The sequence below is a fragment of the Diabrotica undecimpunctata genome, chromosome 1 (assembly GCF_040954645.1).
Source record: "Diabrotica undecimpunctata isolate CICGRU chromosome 1, icDiaUnde3, whole genome shotgun sequence".
Taxonomy (NCBI): Eukaryota; Metazoa; Arthropoda; class Insecta; order Coleoptera; family Chrysomelidae; genus Diabrotica; species Diabrotica undecimpunctata.
The window spans coordinates 156,493,332-156,506,894 of record NC_092803.1 but is presented as its reverse complement, the minus strand read 5'-3'; the positions used below and the strand labels follow the sequence as shown (position 1 = coordinate 156,506,894).

Genomic DNA, 13,563 nt, shown 5'->3' with positions numbered 1-13,563 from the left:
ATGCTAAAATAGCAAGAAATTCAGGTAAGCTTACATGGACAAAAAATACAATAAGGTAAGATGGGGCAAGTGCATTATCGGGGCAAGTGCAGAACATTATCATAAAAACCTATCACTTTTGAAATATGGGCTGCCATCTATTATTTGGTATCTTTAATACCCGTGACAACAGTCTTTAACAACAGCGAGCTGCTTTATTACGTTTCACTGATGTTATAGGTACGGTAGTGTCACTTGTGTTTTGCAACTTCTCGAGCAAGGTCACTGATAAAAATTAATCCATTTATATCTACCGAATCTGTGAACATCTTTATATTATTTTTGGTAGGTAAGTATCTTAGGAACAATAGTTTATGATAAACATAATATATTTTTTAAATATCTATTTTTTGACAGTTTTTATTGTTGTACCGCTCTTGTATTTTTCGTCGGGGCTAGTGCGGATAAAATTGTGGGGTAAGAGCGGCACATATTACGCACTTGCCCCAAATCTCACACAGTTTTTCTTTATGCTTTTAGTTCCACCATGGTGAGAAATTACATTCGCAGAAGTAGCAGGGGTAAAGGATATACGAAAGAGAGTTTAAAAATTGCACTGTCGGCAATTAAATCTGGGCAAATGACTTTATACCGAGCTACTAAAGTGTACACAATTCCAAGAAGTACTCTCCATGTACACCTTAAAGGTAGGAGAGGACAAAAAAGTTCCAGCTATGGAAAAACTCAGGACATTCCTCAACAGGAAGAAGAAAAACTAGCAAATGGCCTTCGTACTATGGAAAAATGGGGTTTTGGCCTTTCTAGAAAAGAAGTGTTGCAGGTTGTAGCTGACTTTGTCAAAGAGAATAACATTAAGACACAGTTTAAAGATGGTAAACCAGGAGAAGATTGGTTTCTTAATTTCAAGCGTAGACATAACCTCTCTATTAAAAAACCCCAGAGTGTTGAATTTGCTAGAAAAAAAACCCTTGACCCATTCCTGATCTACAACTATTTTGATTTACTTGAAAACGTTATAGAAGAACTTGGTTTACAAGAACGCCCGTCTCAAATTTGGAACTTGGATGAAAGCAGTTTTTGCACAGATCCGTCAAAAACAAAAATTGTCGGACAAAGGGGATCTCCATCCACAAGAACTATTAGTAGGCCTGGCAAACAAAATACAACTGTTCTTATGTGCTGCAGCGCAAGTGGCAAAAAAGCACCTCCGCTTATTTTCTTCAAAGGTAAACATGTTTGGGACCAGTGGACTGCTCCGCGTGGCACGGAGTTTTTAGATACTACCTACGCTGCCACTCCTAAAGGGTGGATGGAGACAACTGTATTTAGAAACTATTTTGAAAACAGTTTTTCAAAGTTTATTGGTTCAGAACGACCGGTATTAGTAATTTACGACGGACACGCGAGTCATCTTGGAGCAGATGTCATAAATATAGCTGTTAAAAACCATATTACGATACTTAAGCTCCCTCCTCACACCAGTCATGTACTCCAGCCCTTAGATTTGTGTGTATTTAAATCACTGAAGACCCGTTGGGATGCTAAACTTGTTGAATGGCAGAGAAGAAATGTGGGGGCCGCTGTAACAAAAAGTATGTTTTCCAAGATGATAGGAGAAATATGGCAGGAAACCAGGCCCGAAATATTAGTGAGTGGTTTCATTAAAGCAGGAATAGTTCCGCTGAATAGGAATATTATTCAGCAAGATTTATTTGACCCAGTGGCTCTCCAACGTTGGCAAAAAACCCGTAACGTGGCTAGGTTTGATGGTCCTGACTTAACTTTGCCTAGTACATCAGCAAAAAATAATGAAAATCCAATCACAGTCGAAGCAAAGTCAACTTCCAGCTCGACAGATATACAAACATTTCAAGAAACTGAGAAGATTCTGGATGTTTCATTCGAAGAGTTGTTATTGAAGTCAACCAAACGTGAAAACAATTCTAATTCGAAGAAAAGAAAACGCGTGTGCTTGGGTGCAGAGGTGATAACAGAGCCGATGTTGAAAAAATTTTAAGTTCAAATACAACAAAAAAATATAAACCAGAAAAAAAAATTAAAAAGATTTACAAAAAAAAAATTGCTGAAAGCAGTTCCGAAAATGATAATAGTTCTTGGTACAGTGATTCAAGCGAAAACAGAATTGTTGAATTTGACGAGCTAAGCAAAAGTGATTTGGAAGAGTTTGATGAAAAAAACCCTACTGACAAACTTACATTTACCAAAATACAAATTGGGGATTTTGTATTAGTAAATTTTCCTGGAAAAAATAAAATGTTCAAATATGTTTGTTTGGTGAAACAACTGATCAATGGTGATGAAGCCGAAGTAACAGGCTTGAAAAGGCTCACAAATAAGTGCCATTTTATTTTAAAAGCCAACGATGTCTGCACTATTCTACTGTCGGACATAGAAACAAAACTACCTGTTCCAAAAATATTAATAACTGCTGATTACGAAAAGTATATTTTTGAGACTGCACCTGAAGTGTTTGAAGCATAGCATAAGTATTTTTCCCAATTATTATTATTTTTTGTTACTGTTAACAGGATTTATTCATTCTGGTACGTTTAGTTTATGTTTTTATTTTAAATAAATATTTTTCAGTCAAAATATCTGAAATTGTTTTGACTCTCTCCTAAAAAATATTTCGTAGCATTTTTTTTCTTAATATTTTATTAAAGTTAAGCATAAAGAATAAAAATAACATATATGTAGGATTTCTGCACTAGCCCCGTATGGAACACTTATTATTATTAGCAAAAATAATGGCACATTCTGCTCTTACCCCGGATCAGTGGGGCAAGTGCGTAACATGTACTTGCGAAAAAAAATGTATAGGCAAATTTGGTAGGTAATGTATTTTTGTTATCTAAATAGTTTTAATTGGTCGGTTAATAATCACAATTATACGACAGAAGTTTAAAAAAATCTTAATTTGAAAGAGGCAATTTTTGTAGTTAAATGAATATTAACTATGAATTTTTTCGTTCGCACTTGCCCCATCTTACCTTACTTATGAAGCAAAAAATAACGAGAACAATTAAACAGTTATAATAAAAATCTTGATGTCTCTAACAAACGTTTACAAAATGTAGTTAAAAGTAAAAAAATCTCCTCATGCGTGTCATGCATAGACAAAAGAGGAAAGAAATCACCTCCGAACAAATTTTCTGAAGGGCCAATATTAAAATCATAAAAGAGCATATTAATAGGTTCCCTAGGTACGCACTAGAAATAAGACTCCTAATAGGAGGTCTCTTCCTCAGGAGTGTAATTTGAAAATAATGTACAAACTTTATTGTGATTTCTGTAAGGAGGACAAACAGGAAGAACTTGTAAAGGAAAGATTTTACAGGAATAATTTGTAATACGCAGTTCAACCTTAGTTTCAAAAGGACAAGTACAAATACCTGTGATAAATGTGGCAGAAAAAGACTTTTACTTGCGTAAGGCGGAAACAATATAAACAGCAAAAGATGAGTGTCATGACCTAAAGGATGCTAGCAAAGTTGCGATCATCTTCGACTAGCCAAAAACTATGCCAAGTCCTGATGTGTAACTTCTAAAGCATAATATTCAAGGCAACTATACATGTATAACTTGGGGATTCATAACCTAGAGACTGAAATGACCCATTTCTTTATGTGGCACGAAGGTCAAACGTGGATGTCACAAAATATCATCTTTTCTCTTAAAATATATCAGAAGTCTTCAGCCATCTGTAAAACACATAACTGCATCTAGCGACAACTGTGGAGGCCAAAATAAGAGTCATCTGGTAGTCAAATTTTAGCTCTACATTGTAAGAAACGCTAATATTTAAACAGTAGATCATCGGCTCTTATATAAGTGGTCATTCTTTTAATGAGTATGGTCAAGACTTAGGTTTGATAGAGTTGAAAAAGAAAAGAACTACAAAGAATCTGTATGTACCTCAATATTGGTTGGAGCTGGTAACTTCTACAAGTAAATAGTTCTTTACAGAACAGATGGAAAATGACTTTTTAGACTTTCAAACACTTGCGCCATACTTCAAGAAGATTGAAAGTAAAATACAGAGCATACAATGGTTACATTTTTAACAGAACAAACCTTTAACCCTGTTTTACAAGAAAATAGCTGAAGGTATCATATAAGACTTTAGAAGAAACGCTAATATTTAAACAGTAGATCATCGGCTCTTATATAAGTGGTCATTCTTTTAATGAGTATGGTCAAGACTTAGGTTTGATAGAGTTGAAAAAGAAAAGAACTACAAAGAATCTGTATGTACCTCAATATTGGTTGGAGCTGGTAACTTCTACAAGTAAATAGTTCTTTACAGAACAGATGGAAAATGACTTTTTAGACTTTCAAACACTTGCGCCATACTTCAAGAAGATTGAAAGTAAAATACAGAGCATACAATGGTTACATTTTTAACAGAACAAACCTTTAACCCTGTTTTACAAGAAAATAGCTGAAGGTATCATATAAGACTTTAGTGAGCTATCGATGAAACCCACTCGAGCTGGCAAAAATTTTGCCCTTCTACCAGATCTCTTGCCAGTACCGATTGATAAAAGGCCTGTGATTATGTAAGCTAAATGTTTAAATCTTCAACAGTTAGTTAACTACGTACTATAAGTTTTTCATAAATCTGTGACATGATAGTCAACAAGCTGGAAATCTAGCAGACTTAGAAGAAGCAGATGTCGAAAATGACGATTTGGATCACCATTACGACACTGATGTAGATAAATCATAAGTCAATTATGCATTAGTGTTATGGTAAAGAATAAATTTGTGCGAACACTTTATGATCTTTTACATTTTTTATCTTTGTGTTGCATTCCTTAGAATTAAAGGGGTAGAAGTGCTACTTAGCAACTTAAAAGTAGCTCCAAAATGAGTAAAGTCAATAAAATTATGATTTTTTGTTACAAATAATAATAATAATGCCTACAGCTACCTAATTGAAGAAAAAAAACTAACATTAAAAAATCATGGCAATTACAGTGAAGGCTCAACTTTTAACAGCGTTTACTTAAAATTTACATTTTGTCACTTATTGCCACTTATTACACCCCTTTACTTCTAGGGTCCTCATTTTGAGTAATTTTAATTATTTTATCGTAATACTGTAACGAACGTGCTTAAGACAGTTTATTCTATATAATAATTACTGGATATTAGTGACTGTCGATATAAGCAAACAACACAATTAATTAGGGTCGCAGTCAGAAAATTGGCCGGGATGTTAATGAAACACTCTTTTGACTTTTTGTCTAGCTTTCGGAATGGTTTTATTCCTTTTTCAAGACACTGTAATAAGAAAAATATGTAAATATTTATAAAATATCACAATTCTTCAGTGCAACTTACTAGTCGTTGAGATTATTTGTAAAAGCGTTGACACTCAACATTAATAACACACATATAAAATATAAAATAATGGACAAAATACATTCTAAAATTTTTTAAATTTAGGTACAGATAGTAAAACTTAGTTTGTCATCTTTTACTGGTGTGTTTTAACTCTGACACATAAAGAAAAAACCCTATGATTAAAAAGTAATTAGGTGTACTTAATATTATATTTCTTTTTAAGAAATACTAGAGGCCCATCTTAGGTGATTTTAATTTTTAAACCTGTCTTATTGGTATGCAACATGTTATGCATGTAAGTGTAATTTATGTAAGTACAGGTAGATATTAATTTTATTTTGGATGTTTTTTCAGTAAGTAACAATAAATGTTGCTCAGTTTATCTATGTCTGACTTTTTATTGATGCAAAATGTACTAGATTTTATGGAACACATTTCCAAGAAAACACATTTTGAATGGTTCTTTGGCCTCCACGTTTACCTGATTTCAATCCTAAAGATTATTTTTATTGGGGATACTTGAAAAATTCAGTTTACAAAACTAAACCAGCAAGTCTTGCGCAGCCAAGACAAAAATTTATTAAGCCAATTAGGCGTTGCCAGACTAGTGTTTTATGTATTTAAGACCTTCCAGACTACATAAAGTCATAAGTGTTACGTATGGTTGAACTCGTATTGAATAGGAGATCTCAATAATGACTGAATATACAAGGTGATGAATTTGAAAAATCAAAGTTACTAATAATATAAGAGAAACTGCAAATCTGGCATTGCAAATATCAAATATGGAGTCACCGTATCCCAAAATAGGTGTACCTCAAATTTTGTACAATTATGGCTATTAAACGACTCTAAAAAATAATATTATATTATTTTTTTAATGAGAAATAAAAAGACATTATTGATTATTTGATTGATTAATATGTAAATTAGACTATATCGATTATAATTTTTGATCCCCACAAACTATTATAAAATATGATTAACATGTTTATAACACACTATATATCCTAAGATAAAAAAGATTATATGTGGATACAAAACAAATATAAGTCCATAAAATCCCTGCATTACCATGAAAATGCAAGTAAGTGTATCAATTACAAAGGGCAACCGACAGTTAGCAGTTACTCTCGTATCTGGGGATTAATAACAGGGATTGTTGTGGACCCTGACAGATGCGCATCTGAGTGAAGTGAGGAGTAATAAACAAATTGAATAAACTTTCATAATTAGTAAACTTTGTTAATGAAATGCTTTGTCAGTCGTAGAGCAGAGTGTTACTTCTCAGGGATATTTTGATGACGTTGGTGTTTTAGAAATACTTAATTAATGTGGATTTGGACCTGGAAATATTTTATCGCCTTGGTAAACAATTTTATTGTAGTTTCGGTGTTAAGTTGTAAAATTGTTTAAGAGCAGTTTTACACCAGATAATGTGAACCACTAAAACGGAAAATAAAACTTTATGCTTTTATTAATATTCACAGTCAAGGGGTGTTCTAGATTTTATACAGAACTGAAGTTTAGACACGTAAAACAAAGCAAGTATGTGGATAAATAAAGTTCCAAATTCTTTACTTTGGTCCATAATCGAATTTTCAATAATACAAAATTGACAATCTACGGAGCAATAATCGTAAAGCCAATATTGATATATGGATAAGAATGCTAGCATACGATAAAAGAAACAAAGAAAAAAGTAGACACAAATTTGTTTTCTTCAAAGATGTCGAATATCTAAACTAGAGCGCATATCGAATAATAAAATTAAGCGACGCACGAATCAAATACACAGACCAAGTGACAGAATAGAAATAAGACAATAATTTAAGTGGTATTAAGTCGATTGAAATACATATATGGCCAAGAAAAGGTTTTGACTAGACTCCATCAAACGAGGAGAATACCACCAACTACACGAAAACGGAGTTATGGCTACAATGAAAGACCAGGCAATCAAATTAATCAAGAAGACGTTGCCATCGAAATCTGGGATGTGGCTAAAGCTGTAGGATGCCTGCTTAATATATATAATATATAAACCTAATTATAGTTAATTTTTTTTATTTAGAAATTACAGCCATATTACCATAATGGTTATTATTAGCGACGGCTACAAAACTACAAAATTGGTTTTTACAAAAGATTCCTATAGATTTAAAAAAATTTACAATATTATTCGCTAAAAAATTAGTGTCCAATAAATTACTTAGATTGTTAGGTATGTCAAAACTCATACAATTAATAAATAACTAACGGTCACTTGTACATTACATGATTCACATATAGGTGGATCACTTTTAGACAATAAATATGAATGTTTCGTGTGTCCAATTCGTAATCGTGTATTCACTAATTTTTCTCTCCTGTTCCTGGTTAAGGGTTCCTAAGCTGTAATGTCATTTTTAAGTTGCTTTATTAATATTTGAGAATACTGCCATTCATTTTTCCACTTGCACAAAATTCTATTCTTAATAAAAAGCTTTTATAGTACTCGTGGTATTTCGATACTCGACATTCGCTATGTAGCAATTTTACTCGCGCACTAGTCTTCTAGAATTTTCTTGCGCCTGTATGAGTTCTAGTTTTATTAGTTTCTCAAGGGGACCTTTGGGGTAGATCTATTTAAGGTTTGAAGAGCGCTTAGTGAGTCACTTAGGATAACAGAGCTAGGAATGTCATTAGAAAATTTGTTTGCATGGTAGTTTTAAACACTGCATAGAGCTCAACAAAGAAAATCGTAAAGAAGGTTGGGAGACAAAATTTATGTGTAACGCTTGGGGTAAAGAATGCAGTGCCTACTCCTCTGTCATACTAGGACGCACCTGTAAAGATTTTACAATAATGTTTGTAATGCTGACTAATAAATTGGATCTAGATTATTCTTGATCTCTGCGTGACTAGTAATATGTTTGTCAAATTGGGTTAGATCAGTATTTAAATTTGGGTATATTAATTATCCAAGGTGAGGGGCTTTTAATATTGATTGGAAAAGTATTTGGGAATTCGATGTCGAAACATCTCAGGTAACACCGTACTCGCTCATAGTAAGGCTTGTGTTTAGTGTTATTGGTAGAGAGATTTATATATTGATTAGTGAACGTGTTATTAAATAATGGTTTGTTTACATTTGAAGCTATTGATGTTGCGTGTGATAGTGTAAAGAAAATTCCGCGATGACATAATCAAGGCGCCTTACTTTTACAATATAGAATTTCCATCGGTGACATCCGAAATGCTCCAAGAGAGAGTTTAAGTGCTCTGTTATGTTTAGAGTCTGGTTGTTTTAACAATATAGGGCAAGCAGAGGTGTAAGCTATTGATCCATATTCAATTGTGGGGACAGCGATCAGAGCCCCAGTATATATCCGATACTGTTTTCACTAGATTAAGTTTAGTATTAGAAGTCAATACTAATTGTCTAATGTGTTCTTTCCAAGTAAGTTGATGATCAATGCACATACCTAAAAATTTCACACATGAGTTAAAAGATAGCGATGTGTTAAAAAACTTGAGATTAAGATTATTTAAAAAGTTTCTTTTTTAAAACACCATACCGAGATTTGTAACTGAGAATTGAAAACCAGTATCGCGAGACCACTTTTCGAGTTTTTATAAAAAACTTGGCAAAACTGGTGAAGTTATACTAATATCTTTACCTGTTACATAAACCACTAAGTTATCTACATATAAACGTGTTTTTAAAGGTTTTATAAGGTCTTTAATTATATTATGTATTAATTAATGGCTGTATTAATGGCGATTAAGAAGAGTGTAGGGCTAATAATTAGGTATTGGGGGATCCCATTTTCTTCCTTCTATTTTTCGGAATAGTAGTTATTCACTCTCTTATTAACTCTTACACGAAACGATTTATTTTCTGTAAAAATCTTAATAAAATGAAGGCAATTTCCACAAATATTCAACTTTTTTAGGATTGCAACTTTTTTAAAATATTGTATCTCCAACATTTATTAAATGCTATTCTTAAATCAAAAAATACTGCGATACAATGTTGTTTTTTTTTTTTTATTAACAAAATCGCATCAGTCAAATTGGCTATTAGCGAAACAATGATAGTGAACAATAATTTGTATTACATTTATAATGTTAGTTTAGATAGCATTTAAAATGTTAATTGAGCTTAAGAAACTTTTTATGTTTGAAATATTGTACTGTAGACCTAAAATATCACTAAGTTTGTTTGGTATATTGTACAACATGCGCTTTGGTGTTAGTGCTGGACATTTCTCTAATATATGTTTGGTTGTTAATTTTTCATCACAGTTGTCACATCTTGGTTCTTGTTTGTTGGAGAACAATGTTGTTTTGTTGCCAGAGATTCGTGAATATCACTTTCCAGGTCTAATGTGTTTTCTATACCGAATCGGGTTTTATCGAAAAACATTTTGTTCGTTTATTAATACGTTCGAATTTTTTAGATTCCAAGTCAGCCTTGAGTTAAAAATTTTTTTCTAGTAATTTGCCCACTGCACAAGTTAGGCTTATCGGTCTATAGGAATCGGGGACGAGATGGGAGAATGATAGATTTTGACCAAAGCAATGGGTACTAGTGTCGTTGCCAGATAAAGTTAAATATTTGAAACATGTAATTTTAAGCAAAAGTGGGTATGTATTTTAAGAAAATAGTTTAATAATATCGTCAGGTCCAGGACTTGTTTCTTACAGATCAATAAGTGAGTTATTTAGTTCTTGTACCGTTATAAAAGCGTTTATTGGAATGTTGTAGTTTTTAAGTGCGAGGTTAGACCTTTTGGCCTCTAGTTTATTTTACAAAAATATAGGGCCAAAATTTTTATTGGAAGACATTTCTATGTAGTTTTTAGCTAATGCGTTAACAATTTTAGTTGGAAATGTGACAATTTGATTACATATTTTGAGACTAGATATTGAGGGTGACTTCTTTATGAAAGAAATTTTATGTATTTTCTATTCTTCTATACTTTCCTTACGGAAGTGGAGCAACTAATGCTAGAGATGTAGTAAGCCCAACTCGATTGTTTTGTTCGATTTATCAAACGTTAAGTTTTATGCTTCTCAAATCTATTCAACGCTGTTCTGCTGGCACGCACTTCTTCATTACACTCTGATAAGCACCTAACCACACCAAAAGCACCTAAGGAATAATTTGTATTATTATTTACTATAAGATTCTTCAAAGTCTTATTTATATAATTTTAAAAAACGATCCATTTAGCAGAATTTATATTTCACTTGGACAAGAAAGATATTGGGCAAGGCTGACCTGAGATATTCTCAATGGTAATAGGGTAATGGTCAACACTATAAGTATACTTAAAAATAGTCCAAGAGAGACCTGAATCACACAAGCTTAAATCTATCATGGAGGATTTTGCAGTGAAATGTTAAATCCTGTAGGTAATCATTAAGTAAATTTATTTAAAAAACCTAGGGTATCTGTTCGATAAGGCTTTTTAAATCTTCATGTAGCTGAGGAACTAGATGAAAGGTAAATGTTACATAAAAAAATTGGAACTGAAACTTGGTAATCTCTATAACTACTATAGCTTCAATGTTACTATTAACGAGAAAAACATTTGAAACCAAAGATTTTTTAACAAACTCATGACTCCTTTTTTAAAATTCTTTTTAATAATCTTAAAATAGTTGGAATATAACTTTTTTGGAGATTTAAATTTGTTTCTTTGAGATATATTATTTCGGTAGAAAATTCAGAAATAAGTTTTTGTGTCAGAGGATTTTCTGTCTTAAGGTGGTGATATCACGTTTGGTTGATCTATCTTTTATAGGTGGCATAGTTACCTTACTGGAAAAACAGTGTGTCATCCCCGTCTTTTGTCTAGATAGATTCCTCTATTATTTAGTAGTTTTGTGAAAAAATATGAGGATTAATAGCAATTAATAATTCTGTCGGTTTAAAAAATCCGCGAGCTAAAAAAGAAACGTTTTCATTTTCAGGAAAGTAACAGGATTTGGGAATTAGGAATAAAATTATGGATAATTCTCATTAAAAATAATAAATAATATTAAAATACCAATAGAAAATATCTTACAAACAATATTATGGTCTGTTCTGGGGTTGCTATGTATACCTTTTTATTCGAGTGAAGTGTATGAATCAAATATTCTATACAATAAATACATTCATTTACAGAACAAATAATACGAATATGTACCAAGTATATTAATATTCTCTTGATGGAATATTGCATTGTAATTGCCTTCGTTGAAATAATGGATTGGTCAATATTTTATTACTGGATTGTTAAAATCGATTGATTAAGTAACTTATTTGTTGAATTGTCGATTATTTGTAAATTCTAATGTTTTAAGATTTAGAGTCAATTGATTAACCTTTTAGAATATTCATCAGATTTAATGATACAAAATAAATGAGGCTGATTAAAAATTATGAAAAACATTGAAAAAAGCAACAAAAATACTACTAAAGATATGTAGCATAGGTTGGAATAGCAGGTTCCAAAGGCTTGGCAGGTAGCATCGATGGTACGTATTTAAAAAAAAAAGGTGACAAAAAGGACAGCAATAATCAATAAAAAATATGAAAAGATCCTAGACAAACAACTAAAGGTAAAAATTGAAAATACATTGGAAAAATCACAAGTATATTTCGACATACAACCACATATTTACAGTTTAAAAAATAACAGAGGAATATCAAAAACAATTAAAAAATTATGTATAACTAGCATTCATAAATCTTGTTAAGGCTTTTGATAAAGTCCCGGGAGTAAAGTTATGGACAAAATTGAAGAAAAGGGGAACCAGTAATAAAATGACTGGCCCAGTCGTCAAAAATTTGACCTCTAAAAATTATGAGAACAAGCTGAATTTTGCTGAGAATGTCACTTTTAGAACCGCTAAAAAAATTTAAAAAATATCCCTTCTTTTACCCCAAGGCTTCCATCTAATTTCCCTCCCCAGAAAGGGAGAAAAACAGAAAAAATCGATTTACCAAGAATCTGTTCGATGTAGAAAAAAATGTTTTAAATATAAAATGTAGCTGAAATAATTTCGAACAAAAATGTTTAGCAGCACTTTTTGTGTAGAATGAATCATTCTCTTAAAAATAAACGTGCGAAATAAATTTTAAAGAAAATTTTATCAACTCGACGGTAAAAATTCGATATTTTTTGATAAGATTGTCCTATCGATAAAAATCAAAATGTGTTTTAAAGGTAAAAAGTGCAGCTTTCTCATTAAATTTTTGTGTATTGCCACAAATGAAGTCAGTTTTTATAAAGGTGATAAATAAATAAACGTTTAGCGATTTTTATCATTTTTTACGATTCTCATAAGATCAATTTATCACTTTTATTAATCTATTACTATAAAATTTAAATTATTTGAGCTTAATATTCAAAACGCATAGCCTAATTGCCTCTTCAAATTGTTCTACCTGTAACGGCTGCAGTTCTGTTAGCTCAGAGTTTGAAAATAGGATTTTAGTACTTTCTTCTAAAATTATAATATCTGGCGACTTTTTAGGGCTTACAAATTTCCTTGTATTCAAATTTAGAGTCACTTAAAAAGTCACTTACTTGCGTTGCTGGAGGTATATATAATATGTGTGGTTATGGTACCTTACCAAGCTTTTGGAACTCTGCGAAATAAAGCTCTTCTTAGTCTTTTTATTTAGTGCCAACATGACCATTTTTAGCATAAGACTCACTCACTGTTGATCTTAAAAAAATATATTGCATCGAAACACTTAATGCAAAATAATAAGTGAATGCAATTTGATATAAATAATAGGGCTTTATTAGATTAAATTGAACCTAATTTGGGTTATAAGTTGTTAAAAGCAGCTCATTAATAAATAAATAGCTTGTTAAGGTCTTTCCAAAACTGCTACCAAAACGATATAGTTAGGCAGGCCTAGGCCTAACTTAACTTTAATATTACTTTGCTGTTTAGTTAAAAATATGCAAGTGTAAAACTTTTAAATTTATATTCTTCGTAATACTTAATACTGGAACCTAAATATGATTAGAAGCAACCATTTAAGCCAATGATACAAAAACAATTTAACCCAAGGTTAATTTAAAAATGGAAGTAAATTTGTAGTTTTCTACTACCTATCTTTCCATCTTGCAATTGTTGGAACTGAAATTAGTAAGTTATAAATAAATAATTAAATAATAAACAATTAACAACATAACTGTT

At 31.6% G+C, this 13,563-nt stretch overlaps 1 protein-coding gene across 1 annotated transcript; it reads left to right on the top strand.

The window, feature by feature from the left end:
* The first annotated feature begins 526 nt into the window (after positions 1–526).
* LOC140436031 (uncharacterized) lies at positions 527–2,017 on the top strand. The gene has a single exon (XM_072524743.1). It carries the CDS (start codon positions 527–529, stop codon positions 2,015–2,017), a length of 1,491 nt encoding a protein of 496 aa, XP_072380844.1.
* Positions 2,018–13,563: the final 11,546 nt, after the last annotated feature.